Genomic DNA, 24201 nt, shown 5'->3' on the forward strand with positions numbered 1-24201 from the left:
ATTACAACTGATATTCATTTTACAATGTTTTAAGTGTTTCTTAGTTTTATTATGCAGAGGTTTCCTGCTCCCCAATTTTTGGAGCCTATAAATATTTTTTTTCAGGTCCCAAAGAATGTTGTATGCCCTTAAAAATCTAGTAGGTTCTGAGCCCTGTGCTTAAGCCAAGTGAAAGATAGAACAGTCCTGTGCGTGCCTCAGCCACATGTAGTGGTTGTATATACACTTGCAGTAAAATCAGCCTGCTATCCCCACATATTCACAATTTTAATTTTATTGAATACAGTGCTTTTGGTGTTGTTGACTGATGATTTTTTAGTGACTAGCATAGGTGATATATAATAAATGCTTAATAAATGTACTTAACATAATCAAAAATCCACAACTTCAACTATATGTCATAATCTCCTTCCTAAAATATTTATTTGAAATTATATTTCTAAAGCCTCTCAAAATTTTTGGATTCTCTTTAACAAAAAAAAGCTTTATCTTTATTGTGTTAAAAGGTGGTAGAAATAAAATATAAAACCCTATACAAAGTGGAAATCGCTATAAATATTTGACTTCTAGATATGTGTTTCATTAGAAGTTAGTTACAAATCTCCTTTTAAGCATTTATAGAATGATATTCAGAATATTCTAGCCATTCCACATCTTTAATACAGCAATGGCTTTCTTGTACTCTGAAAATTTTTCTCATGACCAGGAAAATTTTTCTTGGTGGTATGGAGATATTAACAGAGTGCACTCTAAGAAAATCTTAACATACATGATGAAACAAAAACTATGCACAGACCTAGCTGTTATGTGCAGGGAAGGGCAGGCAGGCTGACGTTCATAAGCAATTAGGAATGCAAGAAGCAATATTTGTTCCAAAAGTTCACATGATCCTTCTCAACTCCAGCAGAAATATTAATTAATTAAAAACAACTCCCTCACCTAGGTATGCTGAAGTGGGATTAACAATATTTAAATGAATAATAACATGAATTATTTCACATGCAAACCTTCATGTGTGATACTCATCCTTGGATACAATAATTGAGTCTGAAATCCAAAGGCTTGGCTTTAACTCATCTGTGGAATACTTGTGGGAAAGAGTTTCTGGGGTCCCAGATGAGTTGCTCTCCCCTGTGTAAGACACCCATGGGGAGCCATGGGCAGCCTCTGAGGAGAAAAGTCTCCTTATTGCCTTCATGTCTTTATGCCGTGAGAGCATAAACACTCAGCGGCATTCCACAGGTTGCTCAGGGAGATAACACTCCCTTGAAGCAGTCGAGTATAATCAAACATCTTGGCTCTTCCTGAAACCCGCTCCCACCCGTTTCAGTCCCAATAAGTTAAAGATCTTAAGTAGTTTACACACACACCTTTGCTCAAGGAAATTCACAGAAACTGCCACTGCTATACATCTTATTGAATGACTCACGAGTTCTCCACTGATTAATCCTTTTCCTCATCCCTTCCTACCCCTCCCATCTGCCCTAAGAACAAAGATCATGTAAACCAATAAATTGGGTGGAGCCCGAGAGCTCTGGGAGGTGAGCAAGCCTTCGATGCTCTGGTCCCCTGGATCCACCTTTTAAATGCTTATTCTGTCTCTAATTCCTTTGTCTCCACTGGACTCAGGGTACCCGCCGCATGGTGTGGGGCTGGTTTCCCCAACAATATTACTAAATCTACACCTTTTCACCTTAACATAATAATGCTATGACATTGATTTTTTGGCACATGGGTAGTTTTGCTCACCTCTAAACCCAATAAAACCCCCATTCTTACCTAGAGACAGACCCAGTGACCCAGAAAGTCAGATTTCATGTGGCCAGTGAAAAAGTGCAACTTAAATTTGAGAATAACCAAAATTCTTAAAACTGAGCATGCTGTGCTTCTATAGAAAACCAATATGAGGAAAAAAATGTATAAATAAAATACAGAGAAAAGGACCAGGAGAATTTGTGTTCTGTAGGTATTGGGATGAAGCTCCCTACCTCTTTCCGTTGCTCTTCCACACCACTGCTTTTCCCAGGACTGGAGACTTGGTTTCCAGCACTTTGCACCTCCTCCAGTAATGTCTTTTTTGCAGATGTGCTTGGCCTTGTATTATGAGGAAAAAACAAAAGAACATGGTGCAAGAATTTGACACAGCTGAAAAGAGAGGTTACTCCCATCTTGGGCCGTACCCAAATGCCCTTTGATAGAGGTTGAGTCTTGAGAAGTGGTGTAGCATGTACAGTCAACATGTATGATGTGTACTCCATCTCCATAGGCTAGAGGCATCCTAAGTGTGCAGACCTGACCTGGACAATAAATGTCAAGAGTCACCACCACCCCAAAAAGAACTAGAAGTTTGTAGATCTCTGAGGAGCCCAGTCATTTAAATACAGGATGGGGTTCACAGAGACTCAAGGTCTGCCTCAAGCTTTTCTTGGTAGGATCTGAAAACCCAGAAGATGCTTTAAATCCTCACCCTAGTGAACAGATGCAGGTTCCCTGGTCCTTGGCCTGACTGCAGTCAGAGAGCCCAGGAGTTAGCTGGTTTTCTCCCTCCATTTTTGGTGTGAAAAGAGCCACTGCCACAGCAGCCATGGACTTAGGATGCTGGAGTGCATGGTCTGGATGCAAAACCTTTGCCCTGAAATGTGGCATCAACACAAATACAGAGTCCAGATTTTTCATCTTCCTCTGGTGATGACTCACCATTAGTGTCCACATATGTAGGCTCTTATGAAATAACCCTCAGCCAGGACAGCTCACTCTTCTGGAACTGCAGGAAGTGTTCCTATACCTTTTTTTCCAATTAAACTGATTAATACCTTACAATGTTCAAATATTTGGCTAATCTCAGCGTTTTTCTAATTTGGAGACTGAACAAAGCTAAAATTGAGCTACTATTGAAAACAATCTAGAAGAAGAAAAGACATTTAATAAGATATAGGTTATATAGGAGGAAAAAACTGTAAGGAGAATAGGCTCCTGAATTAGCAACATCTCAGGGTAAAAACTTTTGCATTGGTTTAATTAATTTCAACATAAACACATGTGAGAATCCTGCTGGGTACCAGAACTCAAAGATAGAATGAGAAGAAAAACTGAGCACATTTGCCCCAAAATCAGAAGTGTCAGGAGAACATTCTGAAGATATGGGCCATTTCTGTAGAATCACATTCTACCACCACCCAGCCTCCACCTTCAATAAAGGAAAGCATGTTAAGATAATATGAGTCATCTCCCGATGCTTTGAGTTAATCCATCATGGAGTATTAGCACTGAGACACTGTATATGTTCCTGGCATCCTTTCCCCCAAAGTAAACAAGAGAAAGCCACACAGGCTTTAACACATTATACCTTAATTCCATCAACAGTGTCCTGAGACTCAGGATAGATAAAAATACTTCAGGTCAAAGCAGAGCCTGTGGAATTTTAATTTAAACAATAGATGAGAAAATGTCTTTTGTTGGAAAAGAGACAGTCAAAAAGGATGTTAAAATATACCCTGTTTATTATGAATTATTTAGGAACTCAAACATTACCCTTTATCTTATGGAACAGACTGACAAGGCCACTGAGTGTGTGCCCCACCTGCTGTGAGCCATCAGCCTGCACAGGTACCAGGAGAAATAGGAAGGCTGGGCACTTATAATCTATAGCTTAGGCCAAGAACAAAGATAATCCAGCCCACTGTGGAAGCTGCTTGTTTCCTCTCATTCAAAACAAGGCCTCAGAGGGCAATGGTCTGAGCATCTCTATGCTCCCAGGCATTGTGCATGGTCTCAGGGGATGAAACTGCATCCATATACAAGAGTTACTCAGCAATTTGTTAATATTTCCACTAGGCTAGCCCCTGTGAGCTAGCCTGGAAACTTTGCTGCTATTGGAGAACAATGCATTGCAATGCTGGGAATGATTCATCTTCTCTTTCTGCATGTAGCACTTGAATAGAAGGGGTGCTGGTAATTTAAAACACTATTCTCAAGCACTTGTTATCTCATAAGGCCTGAATTAGGAAAAAAAGATTCTAAAATATTCCCTGTCTAAAATATACAAGTGAGTGTCCTAAAATTAATATTTACAGGTTATAAAGTGAGTTGTTAAGCATTAGCCACTGGCACATCACTTAAGTCTCACCAGGAGCCAGGATTTTGTGTGTTCTGCATCACAACTTTGACAAAGTAAGCCCCATTATCTGTAAATGGCTTATCCCCCAGTAGTCCAGGCTTCATCTAACCCCACATCAAGAGGACAGATGACCACAGAAGGGACAAAGTGGGGTTTCGGCTACTGACACATGAGTATGAGACTTGTGTGAGAGGGCATCCCTGTCTTGTGCCAGTTTTCAAAGGGAATGCTTCCAATTTTTGCCCATTCAGTATGATATTGGCTGTGGGTTTGTCATAGGTAGCTCTTATTATTTTGAGATACGTCCCATCAATACCTAATTTATTGAGAGTTTTTAGCATGAAGGGTTGTTGAATTTTGTCAAAGGCCTTTTCTGCATCTATTGAGATAATCATGTGGTTTTTGTCTTTGGTTCTGTTTATATGCTGGATTACATTTATTGATTTGCGTATGTTGAACCAGCCTTGCATCCCAGGGATGAAGCCCACTTGAGACTTGTGACTCTTCAGTTACGTAAGGGTGTCTCCAGGTTCTTAGAGACATTTAAAATAAATAGGTTGATTTAGGATCTTACTTCCCATCTTTTTGTTTTGGAAATTTTTTTCCTGGACCTTTTTTGCATGCAAGTATAGCCGGTCAAAGTTTTTAATTCTAAACGTGGATGAAAATGTAAATATAATGTGCTTCAAAATAAATTAGTTTAGTTAGAAAGTTAAAAAAAAATCAAGGCCTATTTGTAAACAGAAATAGCTCATTATCTCTTATTTCCATTTAACTGCCTATCTGGGATTATAATAAGAAAATAAAGGCCAGGTGTGGTTGCTCATGCCTGTAATCCCAGCACTTTGGGAGGCTGAGATTGGGGGGGGATCACTTTAAGTCAGGATTTCGAGACCAGCCTGACCAAGATGGTGAAACCCGATCTCTACTAAAAAATACAAAAATCAACCAGGTATGATGGTGCATGCCCGTAATCTCAGTTACTTGGGAGGCTGAGGCAGGAGAATCGCTGGAATCTGGGAGGCAGAGGTTGCAGTGAGCCAAGATCACGCCACTGTACCGCAGCCTGGTAAGAGAGAGACTGTGTCTCAAAAAACAACAACAACAACAAAAGAAACAAAAACAAACAAAAAAGAAAATAAAGTCATTCTAGAATTGGGGACTCTATTATTTGAACAAAGGCACATTACAAGACATACAGTTAGATAAATGAAAATGAGTTTCTCTGTATTCAGTGGTCTTGAGCTGATATTATTTTTATAAAGCAATACTAACAAATTTCTCCTAAATGAGAACTGGTACATGGCAGCTTACTTAAGAATGCTGTCATAGGCAATCATTTTCTGTGAATATAAGCTAAGGGATTCTAAAACAGTTCTGGGTAATTTAAACTTCATACTTCTAAGACAAATATTCATTAGCTAGGTATCACATATACTCAATCAATTGTTTTAATAAGGAGCCAAGATGGCCGAATAGGAACAGCTCCGGTCTCCAGGTCCCAGCCCGAGCGACACAGAAGACTGGTGATTTCTGCATTTCTGCTTGAGGTACCGGTTTCATCTCACTAGGGAGTGCCAAACAGTGGGTGCAGGACAGTCGGTGAAGCGCACTGTGCGCGAGCCAAAGCAGGGCGAGGCACTGCCTCACTCGGGAAGCGCAAGGGGTCAGGGAGTTCCCTTTCCTAGTCAAAGAAAGGGGTAACAGAGGGCACCTGGATAATCGGGTCAGTCCCACCCTCATACTGCGCTTTCCCAAAGGGACTGGAAAACGGCACACTAGGAGATTGTGTCCCGCATCTGGCTCGGAGGGTCCTATGCCCACGGAGTCTCGCTGATTGCTAGCACAGCAGTCTGAGATCAAGCTGCAAGGCGGCAGCGAGGCTGGAGAAGGGCGCCCGCCATTGCCCAGGCTTGCTTAGGTAAACAAAGCAGCCAGGAAGCTCGAACTGGATGGAGCCCACCACAGCTCAAGGAGGCCTGTCTGCCTCTGTAGGCTCCACCTCTGGGGGCAGGGCACAGACAAACAAAAAGTCAGCAGGAAATTCCAGAGACTTAAATGTCCCTGTCGGACTGACAGCTTTGAAGAGAGTAGTGGTTCTCCCAGCACACAGCTGGAGATCTGAGAACGGACAGACTGCCTCCTAAAGTGGGTCCCTCACCCCTGAGCAGCCTAACTGGGAGGCACCCCCCCAGTAGGGACAGACTGACACCTCACTCGGCCGGGTACTCCTCTGAGACAAAACTTCCAGAGGAATGATCAGACAGCTGAATTTGTGGTCTCACAAAAATCCGCTGTTCTGCAGCCACCGCTGCTGACACCCAGCCAAACAGGGTCTGGAGTGGACCTCTAGTAAACTCCAACAGACCTGCAGCTGAGGGGCCTGTCTGGTAGAAGGAAAACTAACAAACAGAAAGGACATCCACACCAAAAACCCATCTGTACATCACCATCATCAAAGACAAAAAGTAGATAAAACCACAAAGATGGGGAAAAAACAGAGCACAAAAACTGGAAACTCTAAAAAACAGAGCACCTCTCCTCCTCCAAAGGAACGCAGTTCCTCACCAGCAACGGAACAAAGCTGGATGGAGGATGACTTTGACGAGTTGAGAGAAGAAGGCTTCAGACGATCAAACTACTCTGAGCTACGGGAGGAAATTCAAAACAATAGCAAAGAAGTTAAAAACTTTGAAAAAAAATTAGAAGAATGGATAACTAGAATAACCAATGGAGAGAAGGGCTTAAAGCAGCTGATGGAGCTGAAAGCCAAGTTTCGAGAACTACGCGAAGATTGCAGAAGCCTCAGTAGCAGATGCGATCAACTGGAAGAAAGGGTATCGCTGATGGAAGATGAAATGAATGAAATGAAGAGAGAAGGGAAGTTTAGAGAAAAAAGAATAAAAAGAAATGAACAAAGCCTCCAAGAAATTTGGGACTATGTGAAAAGACCAAACCTACGTCTGATTGGTGTACCTGAAAATGATGGGGAGAATGGAACCAAGTTGGAAAACACTCTGCAAGATATTATCCAGGAGAACTTCCCCAATCTAGCAAAGCAGGCCAGCATTCAGATTCAGGAAATACAGAGAACGCCACAAAGATACTCCTCGAGAAGAGCAACTCCAAGACACATAATTGTCAGATTCACCAAAGTTGAAATGAAGGAAAAAATGTTAAGGGCAGCCAGAGAGAAAGGTCGGGTTACCCACAAAGGGAAGCCCATCAGACTAACAGCTGATCTCTCAGCAGAAACTCTACAAGCCAGAAGAGAGTGGGGGCCGATATTCAACATTCTTAAAGAAAAGAATTTTCAACCCAGAATTTCCTATCCAGCCAAACTAAGCTTCATAAGTGAAGGAGAAATAAAATACTTTACAGACAAGCAAATGCTGAGTGATTTTGTCACCACCAGGCCTGCCCTAAAAGAGCTCCTGAAGGAAGCACTAAACATGGAAAGGAACAACCGGTACCAGCCACTGCAAAAACACGCCAAATAGTAAAGACCATCGAGGCTAGGAAGAAACTATAGCAACTAACGAGCAAAATAACCAACTAACATCATAATGACAGGATCAGATTCACACATAACAATATTAACGTTTAATGTAAATGGGCTAAATGCTCCAATCAAAAGACACAGACTGGCAAACTGGATAAGGAGTCAGGACCCATCAGTGTGCTGTATTCAGGAAACCCATCTCACGTGCAGAGACACACATAGACTCAAAATAAAGGGATGGAGGAAGATCTATCAAGCAACTGGAAAACAAAAAAAGGCAGGGGTTGCAATCCTAGTCTCTGATAAAATAGACTTTAAACCAACAAAGATCAAAAGAGACAAAGAAGGCCATTACATAATGGTAAAGGGATCAATTCAACAAGAAGAGCTAACTATCCTAAATATATATGCACCCAACACAGGAGCACCCAGATTCATAAAGCAAGTCCTGAGTGACCTACAAAGGGACTTAAACTCCCACACAATAATAATGGGAGATTTTAACACCCTACTGTCAACATTAGACAGATCATCAAGACAGAAAGTTAACAAGGATATCCAGGAATTGAACTCAGCTCTAAACAAAGTGGACCTAATAGACATCTACAGAACTCTCCACCCCAAGTCAACAGAATATACATTTTTTTCAGCACCACACCACACCTATTCCAAAATTGACCACATAGTTGGAAGTAAAGCTCTCCTCAGCAAATGTAAAAGAACAGAAATTATAACAAACTGTCTCTCAGACCACAGTGCAATCAAACTAGAACTCAGGATTAAAAAACTCACTCAAAACCGCTCAACTACATGGAAACTGAACAACCTGCTCCTGAATGACTATTGGGTACATAATGAAATGAAGGCAGAAATAAAGATGTTCTTTGAAACCAACGAGAACAAAGACACAACATACCAGAATCTCTGGGACACATTCAAAGCAGTGTGTAGAGGGAAATTTATAGCACTAAATGCCCACAAGAGAAAGCAGGAAAGATACAAAATTGACACCCTAACATCACAATTAAAAGAACTAGAAAAGCAAGAGCAAACACATTCAAAAGCTAGCAGAAGGCTAGAAATAACTAAAATCAGAGCAGAACTGAAGGAAATAGAGACACAAAAAACCCTTCAAAAAATTAATGAATCCAGGAGCTGGTTTTTTGAGAAGATCAACAAAATTGATAGACTGCTAGCAAGACTAATAAAGAAGAAAAGAGAGAAGAATCAAATAGATGCAATAAAAAATGAAAAAGGGGATATCACCACCGATGCCACAGAAATACACTCTACCATCAGAGAATACTACAAACACCTCTATGCAAATAAACTAGAAAATCTAGAAGAGATGGATAAATTCCTCAACAAATACACCCTCCCAAGACTAAATCAGGAAGAAGTCGAATCTCTGAATAGACCAATAACAGGTTCTGAAATTGTGGCAATAATCAATAGCTTACCAACCAAAAAGAGTCCAGGACCTGATGGATTCACAGCTGAATTCTACCAGAGGTACAAGGAAGAACTGGTACCATTCCTTCTGAAACTATTCCAATCGATAGAAAAGGAGGGAATCCTCCCTAACACATTTTATGAAGCCAGCATCGTTCTGATACCAAAGCCAGGCAGAGACACAACCAAAAAAGAGAATTTTAGACCAATATCCTTGATGAACATTGATGCAAAAATCCTCAATAAAATACTGGCAAACCGAATCCAGCAGCACTTCAAAAAGCTTATACACCATGATCAAGTGGGCTTCATCCCTGGGATGCAAGGCTGGTTCAACATACGCAAATCAATAAATGTAATCCAGCATATAAACAGAACCAAAGACAAAAACCACATGATTATCTCAATAGATGCAGAAAAGGCCTTTGACAAAATTCAACAACCCTTCATGCTAAAAACTCTCAATAAATTAGGTATTGATGGGACGTATCTCAAAATAATAAGAGCTATATACGACAAACCCACAGCTAATATCATACTGAATGGGCAAAAACTGGAAGCATTCCCTCTGAAAACTGGCACAAGACAGGGATGCCCTCTCTCACCGCTCCTATTCAACATAGTGCTGGAAGTTCTGGCCAGAGCAATCAGGCAGGAGAAGGAAATAAAGGGTATTCAATTAGGAAAAGAGGAAGTCAAACTGTCCCTGTTTGCAGATGACATGATTGTATATCTAGAAAATCCCATTGTCTCAGCCCAAAATCTCCTTAAGCTGATTAGCAACTTCAGCAAAGTCTCAGGATACAAAATCAATGTATAAAAATCACAAGCATTCTTGTACACCAATCACAGACAAACAGAGAGCCAAATCATGAGTGAACTCCCATTCACAATTGCTTCAAAGAGAATAAAATACCTAGGAATCCAACTTACAAGGGATGTGAAGGACCTCTTCAAGGAGAACTACAAACCACTGCTCAATGAAATAAAAGAGGATACAAACAAATGGAAGAACATTCCATGCTCATGGGTTGGAAGAATCAATATCGTGAAAATGGCCATACTGCCCAAAGTAATTTATAGATTCAATGCCATCCCCATCAAGCTACCAATGACTTTCTTCACAGAATTGGAAAAAACTACTTTAAAGTTCATATGGAACCAAAAAAGAGCCCGCATCGCCAAGTCAATCCTAAGCCAAAAGAACAAAGCTGGAGGCATCACGCTACCTGACTTCAAACTATACTACAAGCCTACAGTAACCAAAACAGCATGGTACTGGTACCACAACACAGACATAGATCAATGGAACAGAACACAGCCCTCAGAAATGATGCCGCATATCTACAACTATCTGATCTTTGACAAATCTGACAAAAACAAGAAATGGGGAAAGGATTCCCTATTTAATAAATGGTGCTGGGAAAACTGGCTAGCCATATGGAGAAAGCTGAAACTGGATCCCTTCCTTACACCTTATACAAAAATTAATTCAAGATGGATTAAAGACTTAAATGTTAGACCTAAAACCATTAAAATCCTACAAGAAAACCTAGGCAATACCATTCAGGACATAGGCGTGGGCAAGGACTTCATGTCTAAAACACCAAAAGCAATGGCAACAAAAGCCAAAATTGACAAATGTGATCTAATTAAACTAAAGAGCTTCTGCACAGCAAAAGAAACTACCATCAGAGTGAACAGGCAACCTACAGAATGGGAGAAAATTTTTGCAACCTACTCATCTGACAAAGGGCTAATATCCAGAATCTACAATGAACTCAAACAAATTTACAAGAAAAAAACAAACAACCCATCAAAAGGTGGGCAAAGGACATGAACAGACACTTCTCAAAGAAGACATTTATGCAGCCAAAAAACACATGAAAAAATGCTCATCATCACTGGCCATCAGAGAAATGCAAATCAAAACCACAGTGAGATACCATCTCACACCAGTTAGAATGGCCATCATTAAAAAGTCAGGAAACAACAGGTGCTGGAGACGATGTGGAGAAATAGGAACACTTTTACACTGTTGGTGGGACTGTAAACTAGTTAAACCACTGTGGAAGTCAGTGTGGCGACTCCTCAGGGATCTAGAACTAGAAATACCATTTGACCCAGCCATCCCATTACTGGGTATATACCCAAAGGACTATAAATCATGCTGCTATAAAGACACATGCACACGTATGTTTGTTGCGGCACTATTCACAATAGCAAAGAGTTGGAACCAACCCAAATGTCCAACAACGATAGACTGGATTAAGAAAATGTGGCACATATGCACCACGGAATACTATGCAGCCATAAAAAATGATGAGTTCGTGTCCTTTGTAGGGACATGGATGAAACTGGAAAACATCATTCTCAGTAAACTATCGCAAGGACAAAAAACCAAACACCGCATGTTCTCACTCATAGGTGGGAATTGAACAATGAGAACTCATGGACACAGGAAGGGGAACATCACATTCCAGGGACTGTTGTGGGGTAGGGGGAGGGGGGAGGGACAGCATTAGGAGATATACCTAATGCTAAATGACGAGTTAATGGGTGCAGGAAATCAACATGGCACATGGATACATATGTAACAAACCTGCACATTGTGCACATGTACCCTAAAACCTAAAGTATAATAAAAAAAAAAGATATATAATATAAAATGTACCAACCATAAAATCAGATTATAGTTAAAAAATAATTTTAAGATTTTTTGGCATATCAAGCTTCATTCTTCTATATTATGTGTAAACAATAAAATAGGCAACCTAATATAGACTGTGATGCCATGTGTACTACAAGGATTTAATAAATCATTTTTATCTGAAAAAAAATTATTTTAATAAAAGATAGGTTTTGTTCCTCATGAAAATTTTGGTTAAAAGGACAGTAGTGTAGGCATTTTATGGAGTTCCAAATCTGACTTAAATAGTGTAATAATAATGGATATGCATCCAGAAAGTTGACAGACTCCAAGAAAAAAAGTGACTGAATTACCTCATTCTGATTCTCTTAACAGCCGAGGTCCTGAAATTCAAGTGAGAAACTGGGCGAAAAAAAAAAAAAAAGAGGAGAAGGTGCAGAAATATGGAGCAACTCAGTTTCTTAAGTGCTCACAGAAATATATTTGAAAAGGTAGGCCTGCCTTGCACTGGAATTTAAAAGCTCTTTCCAAAGAGAATGATGGCCATGAAAATTTAAAACAAAACAAAACATCCTTAAGATTGACTGAAGGCAGCATGTCGCAGTGGCTCACTCCTGTAATCCCAGTAGTTTGGGAGGCTGAGGTGGGCAGATCACGAGGTCAGGAGTTTGAGACCAGTCTGGCCAACATAGTGAAACCCTGTCTCTACTAAAAATACAAAAAATTAGCCAAGTGTGGTGTTGTACGCTTGTAATCCCAGCTACTCAGGAGGCTGAGGCAGGAGAACTGCGTGAACCCGGGAGGCAGAGGTTGCAGTCAGCTGAGATCAGGCCATTGCACTCCAGCCCAAGCAACAGTGTGAAACTTCGTCTCAAAAAAAAAAAAAAAAAAAAAAACTGACCAAAGGCAATATGAAAGAACAGCAGCATCACCTTGGAAGCTCCCTAACATTACTGTGTGTTGCCATCACAAAATAAGACCTTCAGCTGCTCCTCATTTCCCTCTCACTTCTGTAAACCTATTCTGGGAACTTCAAGGGGTATCGTAGCATATTGTGCCTCAGTAAATATTTGACAACATATATCCAATGATGGGTGGTTGGGGACAATCAGGATTAATATTTTTGTTTAGTGTATGGGAAGAAAAAAACAACATATTTTCTAAAACTGCAAATTCAGAAAGATAAATCACAGTGAAGCACTGTAGCCTTCTCAGAGGAAAGCAACTCACAATATGCCTTTTCTCCTTGGAAGAAGCCTCTGAATTTATTTGCCTCAACAAACATTTTTGGTTTGGAGTATAACATGAGACATAACATGGGCCTCATGATCAAAGAGAAAATGCCCAAATAAACTCACCAAATTCTTGTTTTTGAGGAGAGGGGTGAGTATAGTTTAGATATTAAATAGATATTACAAATTGGGCATACATGTACTTTGGGCACATACCCCAGGTGACAGCCAATAATACTATCTTTCCCACTCCCCTCAACAAAACAAGACAAAAATGCCTTTCAGAAAAGTGCCTCTGGACTTCAGTAGGGGTCTTTCTGGCTCAGCCCAGAGATGAGATGCTGTGGCCTCCTGGAAATAGCTGAGTTCTGGGGCTGTGATGCCAGGTGGTGGGCAGCAGCTTGTTCCTGTGGGCAACACTATTCTGTATTTATCTAAAACTAACTTATCTTTGCAAAACTGAACAAATTCAGTAAGGGAATATGTTGTGTCACAATTGGGCATATCAGTTGAAAGAGCAAATAACAGAACTAATATTTTCATACAGTATATCCATTAGATTAAGAAAACAGCTTTTCTGGCTATAGTCTTTTTATTTCCAAAGGATTATGACTCTGCTATTTTCAGAACATGGTTTTACCAAAGAAAATGGAAGTAGTGGTAAATCAAAACATTTAAGAAATTAAAATGATTTTTTTATGAACAGTTAAAAAACTTAATGAATGGCGGAAAAAAAACAAAATATGGCTGTAATATTCTTTCTCCCCTCTCTCTTTGCATTAGCTATCATTGGCTGTCAAGATAATGCCATATCGAAGACTGTCCCAAAAGACATCCTTGACTGCCAGGCAAGAAAAATTCTCAATGAATGTGGGAGAAATGGTGAGATAAAAATGAAATCTGATGTCTTTTTCTAGAAGGTTTGAATTAAAATCTCAATTGTTAACATCAGGAACCCAAAGTAATTGTGTTTGCCTAAAGTAAAGCTGAGCTCAGAATCTCAATTTCCTTTTTTTTTTTTTTTTTTTTTTTTTTTTTAAGACGGAGTCTGGCTCAGCTGCCCAGGCTGGAATGCAGTGGCACGATCTCAGCTCACTGCAACCACCGTCTCCAGGGTTCAAGTGATTCTCCCGTCTCAGCCTCCCAAGTAGCTGGGATTACAGGTACCCATTGTCATGCCCAGCTAATTTTTGTATTTTAGTAGAGATGGGGTTTCACCATGTTGGCCAGGCTGGTCTTGAACTCCTGACCTCAGGTGATCCACCCATCTCAGCATCCCAAAGTGCTAGGATTACAGGCGTGAGCCACCACACCCAGCCCAGTCTCAATTTTCAAGAAGTTGCCACCTATTTGCAGGAGAAATTGGGACCACCCTAAACAACAATCAGTATTATGTTTCATAAGCAGCCCCTCCTTTTGCTCATGGATAAAATTAAAATTTACATAATCTTGGAAATCAGTCCCTGCAGTTACATTGTACACAAGATATCTTGGAAGTAATACATTTTAGAACATAAATGAAAAAACTGAGTAGTATTTTCTATTTTACCTACATAATAATGCCACCTTTGTGATTGATTTTCTCAGACCTGTGAGTTACCTCTCTATAAGAATTTATTGTAAATATATCTATTTTGGGATGTTTGCGAAAATGAAGAATACTTCACTCTTCTAATTTGAAATGCCTTACCTATACACAGTTTTTCTCTAAGCATGGGATGTGAAGCTGGGCCATATTTGTGATCTTTGTGATCACATAGCACTCAGTTTAAGGTATAAACAGAGATAAATTTTGAGTCATACTTTCTCAACTTGATAGAATGGGTGTGTACTTAGAAACTCTGCCTATAAGGCAGCATCCCTATTGACCTCACAGGTTCTCTCAAAGCTCCCTTTTGTCTATATATTTTCTTATCATAACATATCCTTTCTTTTCTTTTTCTACTTTTTAAGATACAGGGTCTTGCTCTCTTGCCCAGGCTGGACTGCAGTGACAGGTTACTGTAGCCTCAAACTCCCGGGTTCAAATGATCCTCTTACTTCAGTTTCCCAAGTAGCTGATACTACAGGTATGCACCACCGTGCCCAGTTAATTTTTAAATTTTTCTATTGCTGTCTATATTTTCATATCAAGATAAAGCACAAGTTTAGATTTATCTTTTTTTTTTTTAAATAATCTTTTACTGGGAGGTGGCAAGAGACCCATTTCTTCAGAATTCCTGTATGGCTCATATTCTGTGTCAGGGGTTGTGGGAAAGACAATTCCAGGGATAGATGAGCCCTGCACTCATCTCTTCAACTTATGCTCTCCATGCCACATCTTCAATCAAACAGACAGTAGAAACCAGAAATAATCCCAACCAGAAGTGTGCACAGCTCAGGATCACAGTTGCTTGCAAGAAACAGAAGTCACACGTTTGAGTATTCTTTCAAAAATGGCGCAATGCAATTTCATCAAGGAATGCATTTCACTACACCAAAGCAGCAAGTACTATTAAATTTAATGAGAGGTAACCTATGCGCTGGCAGGAAGTTCAAGGGGACAGAAGGGGCTTGCTCCACTCTGGAGCCCTATCTCCTCTCACCTCCATCCTTCTAGTTTGACATGTGATCTTGTCGCTCTCTTACAAAGTGCTTCCAGGCCCTTTTGATTAGGATGCTGTCCTAAATCCTTTCTAAAGAGAGCTTTTGGAGCCACCAACACTGCTTCACTGTGGAATAAACTTTTTCTTATTAAGATTCTTCATTCATTCATAATCATCTCCTTTTTTCTCACTGCTCATTCATTTATGGAGATAGAACCCATATCATAGCTACTTGGTCAAGGCATGGTGATACTCCCCACTTAGGAGAGGAAGATGACTAGGTTATAGCTCTTGCCTTCGGGAAATTAAAAACTTTGTGGTGTAATTTACATTACACAGTGGAATATGGCATATATCATGAAAAAATCCTATGCGGTTTCTGAGAGGACTTCTTAAAGATGAAAAAGTGAGGAATGTACCTGGAAAGATGAACAGGATTGCAGCAGATAGAGACAGGTAGAAGGAGAGAGATTCCAAGTGGAAGGATAAAGGAGAGGGAAGAGCAGCAAACAGTGCAGCTTCCAAGAAGATTTTCTGGTTTCTGGCACTGGTCATAGATAGCTTGGGAGGAAACAGGCAGAGAGAGTTTTGGAGAAACAGAGCTGCAAGGCCAAGTTAGATGTTAGGTGAGTTGAAAAAAGAACTTAGGGCAAAAGCAGAGGGAGGGAGGTATTTACTCTGAACAGAGATGACAGGGTGGGGAGGACAGATTGGTTTAAGCAAAGGCCAGGAGCATGAAGCAAGCTAGGAATTGGGAGGCTGGCCTAGAAGCATGGGCCACCTGGGAAAGGGACAAAAGTTAAAGTATGACAAACCCTTTGTGTTCACCAAATTTCTTTTCTGGAGTCCTTAACCATCTGCTCTTACTGGAACAGAAGTTATACTAGAACTCACTGCAAAGTGGAGTGAGGCTTACAGAGGGAAAACAGCAGAGGGCCTAATGCAAGATTAACCTTCTCAGGGACCCCTGCAGGGACTGGGAGTGCTATGAATCAGGGAGGCTTGGAGCAGCTCACTTTACAGTATAATGACAACAGGACTCACCTGGCTCAGGCCTGGCATCCAATCATCAGCCCACTCTGGTTTCCATCCTTTGCTCCAGCTGAATGGCCAGTACTGCAGCCATTGTTGCTCCCTTTGCCCTTCAGGGTGTCTTTGCCCAGCATCTGTCCCTGCAGCACCCCCACCCCCTCACTCTAATTCTGAGCACTCAAACTGCCCATCAGTCCAAGCCTTCTCCTAATCACACCCCTCCTACCTCTGAGCCCCTTCACAGAGCCCTGTTCGTGGTGCTTGGCATTTTATGACAACTAAACCAAAAAGCAGTGAGGTTTGAAAAAAAAGAGCCAAAAGTCAATCCTGGCAGGGGAGGATTTGCTCTTTGTCTTAAAAAACCAAGAGTACCAGCTTTTGATGGAAAAATTTCAAACCTCAAACAGCGAGTACATTTTGCCCAATCAATTACATCTCTCAGAATTCATCCTAAGGAAAAAACAAAATGTGTAAAGATCAAGTACAAGAATATTCATGAGAGTGCTATACTATCACATGAACTAGAAATAGATGTCCCAGAAGAAGACCTATAATATACTGTGGCACTTACATACAATGAACTTCTATGCAGCAATTAAAGTAATATAGAATTATAATAGAGAGATGTCATATTCTATGGCTATTGCATAACATGGGATCTATGACAACATCTCATGGGGACCTATAAAAGGAAAGGGAAGCACGATTGACCCAAGCCTCAAAATTAAACTTGAGGTGTTATCCCCAGATGAGGTAGGTGCACCCACAAGTTATATATATAATCTTACACATCTTTATTATGTCACACCTGTGTTATGGGACACATCAATATATACCATAATTTTCATAGTCCTGTTTTGGTATTTCCTCACCTTAGCAAAAACATTCTGGAACTTCAAAAACAGAGGACATCCAAGCCCTGATGGACTTGAGAGTACCTACCTTTAAGTACACACTTATATATTCAAAAGAAATACATGGAACAGAATGTGGGAGCAAGTATCTGGGTGGCAGGACTGTATTGTCATATCTCTTTGTCTGTCTCTATTTTCTGTTTCTTCTCCATAATAGTAAAATTCAACTTTTCCTCCTCAACCAAGGAAACTACAAGAAAGGAGTTGGATTTGCCTGCTCCTTCTGCCTCCTATTGTCATGCTTCTGAGGTAAACAGCATCTCTGGAGTCCAGCCAGGACCTTGGATTTTGCTCATGCTAGAAATGCCCAGGGTGGTGCTTGGTCCACGGAAGGTGGACTTGTTCAAGCTGTACTTCTGATGACACATGTGGGATAATTAACAAGGTATATTTATTTTAAAAAGTACTATTGATTTTACAACACTAAGGTATTTAAAATAGATTATGACTCATATGTATCCCATAAATATGTAAAATATCATGTATCAATAAAAATAGATTTAACTTAGAACTGTAGTTGCTGAAAAAAAAAGAACTTTGAACTCTCCTGTTGAAAATACAAAGCCCCTCCCAAATGAACAGAGGTTATATGGAGATCTGGAAGTACTGCTGTGTTGCTGGTCTTCAAAATTAAGATCTATAAATATAACACACATTTTAACTAATTTTAAAGGTGTGTCTCAGAAAGTTTCCTACTGCCCTGATTTTTACAGATGAATTGAGATCTGGAATCCTAAAATCATTCTAAGGCAATCTACTGACCTCTTAGGTGTTATATGCCTAGGAACCCACTGCAGTAAATTACAGGAAAGTGAGGCTCAGGAAGGTGAAATTCTTGATACATTAGGACACAAGCTGGTGAGAGCTGAAGACAGAATTAGAGGCTTGTCTATTGTAAGGCCATTGAGCTGTGCAGCACCTCTCTGGGGTTAAATTACAAAGAATATTAATGAAAGACACTCATGAACCTGGGGATCAGGATTAGAGAATGCATTAGCTTCAGCCATGCTACTAATCATACACACCACAGAGCCCCAGGACCAGCAATTTATAAATGTGGTGACAGACTACAAAAATTTCCCTTCCTTCTTTCTTTCCTTCCTCCCTTCCTTCCTTTTTTTTTTTTTTCTGGAGTAAACAGCATGACATAAGATCTGTTTGTGTTCCCCCGTTTTACAAAAGAAAATTTAAGTCTGCAACTTCCCCCAGGCATCTGTAGCAGAGAGTGGATCTGTCAACATGCAAAGCTGCTGATCGGCCCCTGCATGCTGCTCCTTGCCCTAAGCGTGAGGAGGATGAACTGCCCTCTTTTCACCTGCACCTCCCTGGATGGAACAGAGCATCTCCATAATACTTTATGCAGAAGTATCACTTCTATTTAACACCAGAAACCCCAGGCACCAACTTTAAATTTTAAATAAAGGAAAATGTGGACCACTTGCAATGTTACAAAACAAAAAGAAACACAGGAGGCAAATATTCCAATCCATTCTCCACTCTCAGCATTAACACAACAAAATAAAACAAAACCTGCAACGACAATCAGATTTGTAAAAATACTTGTAGTTAGAATCCCCACCTTATCTTCTCAACAATTTGGCTTTCCAAAATCACTGGTTTTCACGACTGTGCATGTCAAAAGTTAAATCCCATTCTCTTGGTACTGTGAGCTGTTTTAGAAATGGTGGGAATGTAAGTTCTGAACATACCTGCTAAAGGTGGCTGTGCAACGCTGACAGTTAGTAACTGTGTACCCATCAAAGAGCTTGGCTGAGTTGCAGTTGTGCTGAGCTCAACCATGATCTGCTGGGAATGCACATTCTCAGTGCAGGAGAAATGAAATTTGTTCTAACTCTTCAATGCAGCAGAAAAAAAATGGCTAGGCATGATGAATTATGCCTGAAATTCCAGCAATTTAGGAGGCTGAGGTAGAAGGACGGTTTGAGACCATTCTAGGAAATAGAATGGTCTATTTCAGACCAGTCTAGGAAACATAGTGAGACTTCTGTCTCCACAAAAAGTAAAATTAGCTGATTATGGTGGTGCACCTGTAAGTCCCAGCAACTGGGAGGCTGAGGAAGGAGGATGAGTGCTTGTGCCCAAGAGACTGAGGCTGCACTAAGCTATGATTGTGCCACTGCACTCCAGCCTGGATGACAAAGTGAGACCCTGTCCGGAAAAATAAATTACCATGGGCAGATAAAGTGCTTAGTGAGCCCGCACTAATTTGCCACAGAAGGGAGGAAGCAAATTCGAGGCTGAAATCTAGTTCTTCATTTCCTGAAATCATTCATGCCCACTCTCTCCGGGCATGAAGTGCTGATAACCTGGTTTCAATTTTAAGCTTAAATTTACAGCAAACAGTGCAAGCATCTCAGTTTAATGCCTTGGAACCTCCTCTAAGGATGATTCTACTAGCACTCATTTCAGAAGTGAATGCAAAATAATTTTTACATAAACAACCAAGTAATCCCACAGCACCTGCATACCTATTATAACTCAAAAACCACCCTGCACACCTGAGCATGATGTTTAAATACCAAGCCACTGGTATGTCTGGAACACCTGCACAAAGGAGACGTAAACCCACAGCTTCTAGCACAAACATGTGCCAACTTAGCTTTCTTGTCACCTGCAACTAATGGTGGGTGAGACTGAGTAATCCTGTGAAAATATCATTCCTACAAATTTAGAGTCACTAAAAACAAAAGATATAACAAACACACTCTTGTTGACAGTAGGCCTTATCAATGTTATTTGTCACTAAGGCACAAAGGAGTTTCATCAATGGACCTTGCTTTTTTGAAACCAGGAAAGTTAGTGGCGGTTTATTGACAGAATGACAGAACAAGGGTTTCTCAAAATCATCCCCATATGCTCTTAACGAGCATATTTACCCTCCAGGAAAATGAGGCAATGCTTTCTGGGGGTTATAATTTAAATACACTAAAATGCACAAATCTTACACATTTAGTTTTTAGCATTTTAGCAACTGTCTACACCTGTGTAACTACCATGCAAAACAAGATACAGGACATTTTTATTATTTCAGAAAGTTCTCCTGTGCCCTTTTCAGTCAATCTCCACACTCGATAGGCAATTACTGCCCTGACTGCTGTCACCATAGCTAAGTTTTGACTGTTCTCAAACTTCACGTAAATGGAATGACAAAGCATGAGTTATGTCGAATCTGGCTTCAACATAATGTCTTTGAGATGAATTCATGTTGTTACACATACCTGTAACACATTCATTTTATTTTTGGAATAGTATTCCATTGTATGAATATATCACAATTTCTTTATCCAATCTCGTTTGTGAATGTTTGGATTATTTCCAGTTTAGACCTATTATTGAGAATAAGGCTGCTATGGGCAAGCTTCTACAAGTCTTTTTTGTGGACATATGTTTCCATTTTTTTTCACGTAAACAAGTGGAAGTGGGATTGCCATGTTATTTGGGAAGATTATGTTTAGCTTTATAAGAAACAGCCAAAGAGTTCTCCAAAGTGGCTGTCAGGACAAAGTAAATGCACATGCATTCTAGTTGCTCCAGGTCCTTGCCAGCATTTGGTATGGCATCTTTCTGATATGAGCCACTCTAGCGGCTCGTGGGGAAATGGGGTTGTGCATGAGATGGGACTACTCTGATGAACTTCCCCAGCACCAGTGAGCTACTTAAGACTGAACCTACATAAGAGGGGTTGCTCTCCACTGACTCAGGACAGACCGAGGTTACAAGCTTCAGAAAGAAGGCTGATCTGGAGGCAGTGAGTTATCTCAACCGATTGTTCACAGTCAATTACAGATTCAACTCCTCCTTCTATTCTTTCCCTACTTCTCAATACTGTACTTAACTAGTCTTTAAACTCGTTTTTTTTACTTAAAAAAAGAAGCTCCAGAAAGGAAACTCGAAAGCAAAATAAGGACTCCCTCTCCCTCCAGAACATAAAGAATGAGGTGTTTTGTTTGAGTTGGTGACAACATTTAAACTCTTGTTTATCCCCTAGGAGGTAAGGAGAAGATATTTTCCAATTTTCCCAAACAGGGTGTTATGAGGTGAAGTTCTGTGAGAGAAAGGTGAGGCCCTTAAATCTGTCAAATTATTAACTGATTTTTCTTCTACAGGTGGTGATTTTTTGAATTTCCTATCTTTCTCTTTAGCACCCAATTTTAGAGACCAAATGGTTGGTCTAATCAAATAGTTATTTTGTGTTATCCAGAATGACCCCTGAATTCCACTGTCCAGTAACTTCCTGAAGCTTTTATCTCGATGTGAAAACAGGGAAGTTTCCACACCATTCTCCAGAGGGTGTGATTTGAGAAACTGAGGCAGGAAAACAGCATATTGCTGCTGAAACATGCGAGTCCATTCCAAGGTTAGAATAGAACAGGTTTAAAACTGGTACTGTGTGGTTTAAAGATAAGCAGCCTGCACTGTATTTTATTTTCATAAACAACATAAATAAAACAATTACTGAACACAATGTGCAATCTCTATCTTCTGTGTTTGAGGGTCAATTGTCTAACAGGAGCCACAGGAAGAGCTTCAAAGGCACCCAGATGCCAAGGCTCAATTCCCACTGTGACTCTCCTCTGGCAGAGGTGAGACTTCAGCTTCCAGAAACTATGCTGGGGGCCTCTGTGTCTGTGGCATATTGTTTATATTGTGTGTTTATAGGCAATTTTAACAATCACTGTTTCTGGATTGCAACCCTCCTGAGGCACTGCGCTGACACAGCAAAGTTATTCCCCTTACTGAAGAGAAAAATTAGAGGCCTAAACTCCACAAAAGCCCTGATAATATGGAATATTAGCATCAATGTCAGAGCACAGTATTTAGGACAGATACTGATAAAGACAGGACAGATGACCACCTCACCTTGTCACCACCTGAGTGAGGAGCCCTTAAAAGATGGGTTTCCTCCCCATGATTATGGCCTGTTGGCCTCTCCAGGACTGGGTTAAGGCACAGCTAAGGCTGTTCTCTTGGCCCTGCAGAGCCAAGCCCTGGAATGGATAAATACCATTCCATTTCATTCATTCACTGCTGCCTGTGGTGCCTGAATACATGCCCAGTGACATCATCTGTGAGTTACCCACACTTCCCACAGCAGATGCATAGGGAGGAGGTACTTTACTCACCCTTCCTCTGACAGAAAAGGATGAAGTCAAGGGCCTGGTAGAGGCACCACTAAGAAAGGGCATCTAAAAGGACCAAAGAGAGTGACCAGCAAGCGTTTTTTGCAAGGCTGAGGAGCTGACAGCTTCCATGAAAGGCTGGACCACACAGTGGTGAAAAGCATCATCTGGGTTACCTCATGTTGCCATAAAACACACCACAGACTTGGTGACTTAAACCACAGATATTTATCTTCTCACAATCCTGGAGGCTGGAAGTCTGCAATCAGGGTGCCGGCATGGTCAGGTTCTGGTGAAGGCCTCTTTCCTTCTCACTGTGTGCTCTTTCTTGTGCATGGAGAGAGAGAGCATGAGCAAGCCCTCTACTGTCCCTCTTAGAAGGGTGCTAATCCCATAATAAGGCCTCCACCCTCCTGACCTCGGCTAACCCTAGTTATCTACTCAAGGCCCTAATCTCAATACCATCACATTGGTGGTTAGGGATGTAACATTGGGATATGGGGCAAGACACAAACATTCAATCCAAAGCAAGCATGTCCACATTGTTGGGACTCCAATCCCACTTTTGTCATTGAGTCATTATTTAACCACTGTACCTCAGTTTTATCCTCTTTAAAATGAGGAAAATATACCTTGTAGGGTTACTGTGAGACTTAAATGAATTACTAAATGTAAAAAACTTTACAAGATTCTTGGCACATGGTAAGTGCCATACATGTTACCCATAACTAACTGATTTTGTACAGTATTTACTATAACCACAATTCTTATTCAAACATCCTGGACGTAGCTAACAGTGACACATGATGATTTCTTTTGAGAAGAAACTGAGTCCCAAAGAGTGCAACTTTCTCCCACTGTTAGAAGGCCTACACACCACTCTTCTCAGAGAGGTGGAAGGACTGAGCTGTGCTATGGAACTCTCAGATTACATCGGGAACAGATTGCTGATTGGTGACAGATAGCAAGTGTTAATAGTGATGTTGGTGCTGAGACAAAGCTGACATCTCTTCATCATGCTCCAATACAAGCGTCATTCCCTTGTGCCCAATGCCCATTGACTGCCTTCTATTTTAATTAATTGAGGGTAAACTTTCTCTTACAATGCGGTGGCAAGTCCTGCTTCTTATCTTTACAGAACTTCACTCAGGACACACTCAGATGTTGCTCTTTGATCATGAAGGATGTTCACCAGCAATTTAGTGCCCAAATAGACAAGAGAAAGGGGGTGATGATCGCTCATGAAAAGTGTTGTTCACATAGCTGCACATCAAACTGCTGAACTGGGTGCCTGCCTGAGTCAGGGCCCCAGGAAGAAGAGGGGGATTCTCAGCCTAAGTTGTGCTCCAGAGCCTCAGCTGCTTCTGCAGGGCTGGGGAGGGAATGAGGCCACCTCCATTACACAGAGTGGAACTGCCCAGGCCATTTGCTTATTTCATCCTTATCACTGAGAAAAGAAATTTCAGAGCTGGAAGTCCTGGAGACCATCCTGGCACTCGGTCTTTTCTGTAGCCTCCCAGATGGCAGGAATCATAAGCTGGAGACATCTAGTTACTGTTGCTGCTGTTGATAAAGA

General features: G+C 40.8%; 1 protein-coding gene across 1 annotated transcript in view; it reads right to left on the bottom strand.

Moving 5' to 3' along the window:
• The window catches only part of LOC100582370 (RUN and FYVE domain-containing protein 2-like), a 124849-nt gene that overhangs the window by 70900 nt on the left and 29748 nt on the right, over positions 1 to 24201 (bottom strand). Inside the window, exons 9-10 of the mRNA XM_030797763.1 lie at positions 2468 to 2632; positions 1989 to 2094 (exon numbers count right to left, since the gene is read on the bottom strand). Of these exons, the coding sequence (XP_030653623.1) occupies positions 1989 to 2094; positions 2468 to 2632 (271 nt within the window). The remainder of the gene's footprint in view (positions 1 to 1988; positions 2095 to 2467; positions 2633 to 24201) is intronic.

The sequence above is a fragment of the Nomascus leucogenys genome, chromosome 18 (genome assembly GCF_006542625.1).
Source record: "Nomascus leucogenys isolate Asia chromosome 18, Asia_NLE_v1, whole genome shotgun sequence".
Lineage (NCBI taxonomy): Eukaryota > Metazoa > Chordata > Mammalia > Primates > Hylobatidae > Nomascus > Nomascus leucogenys.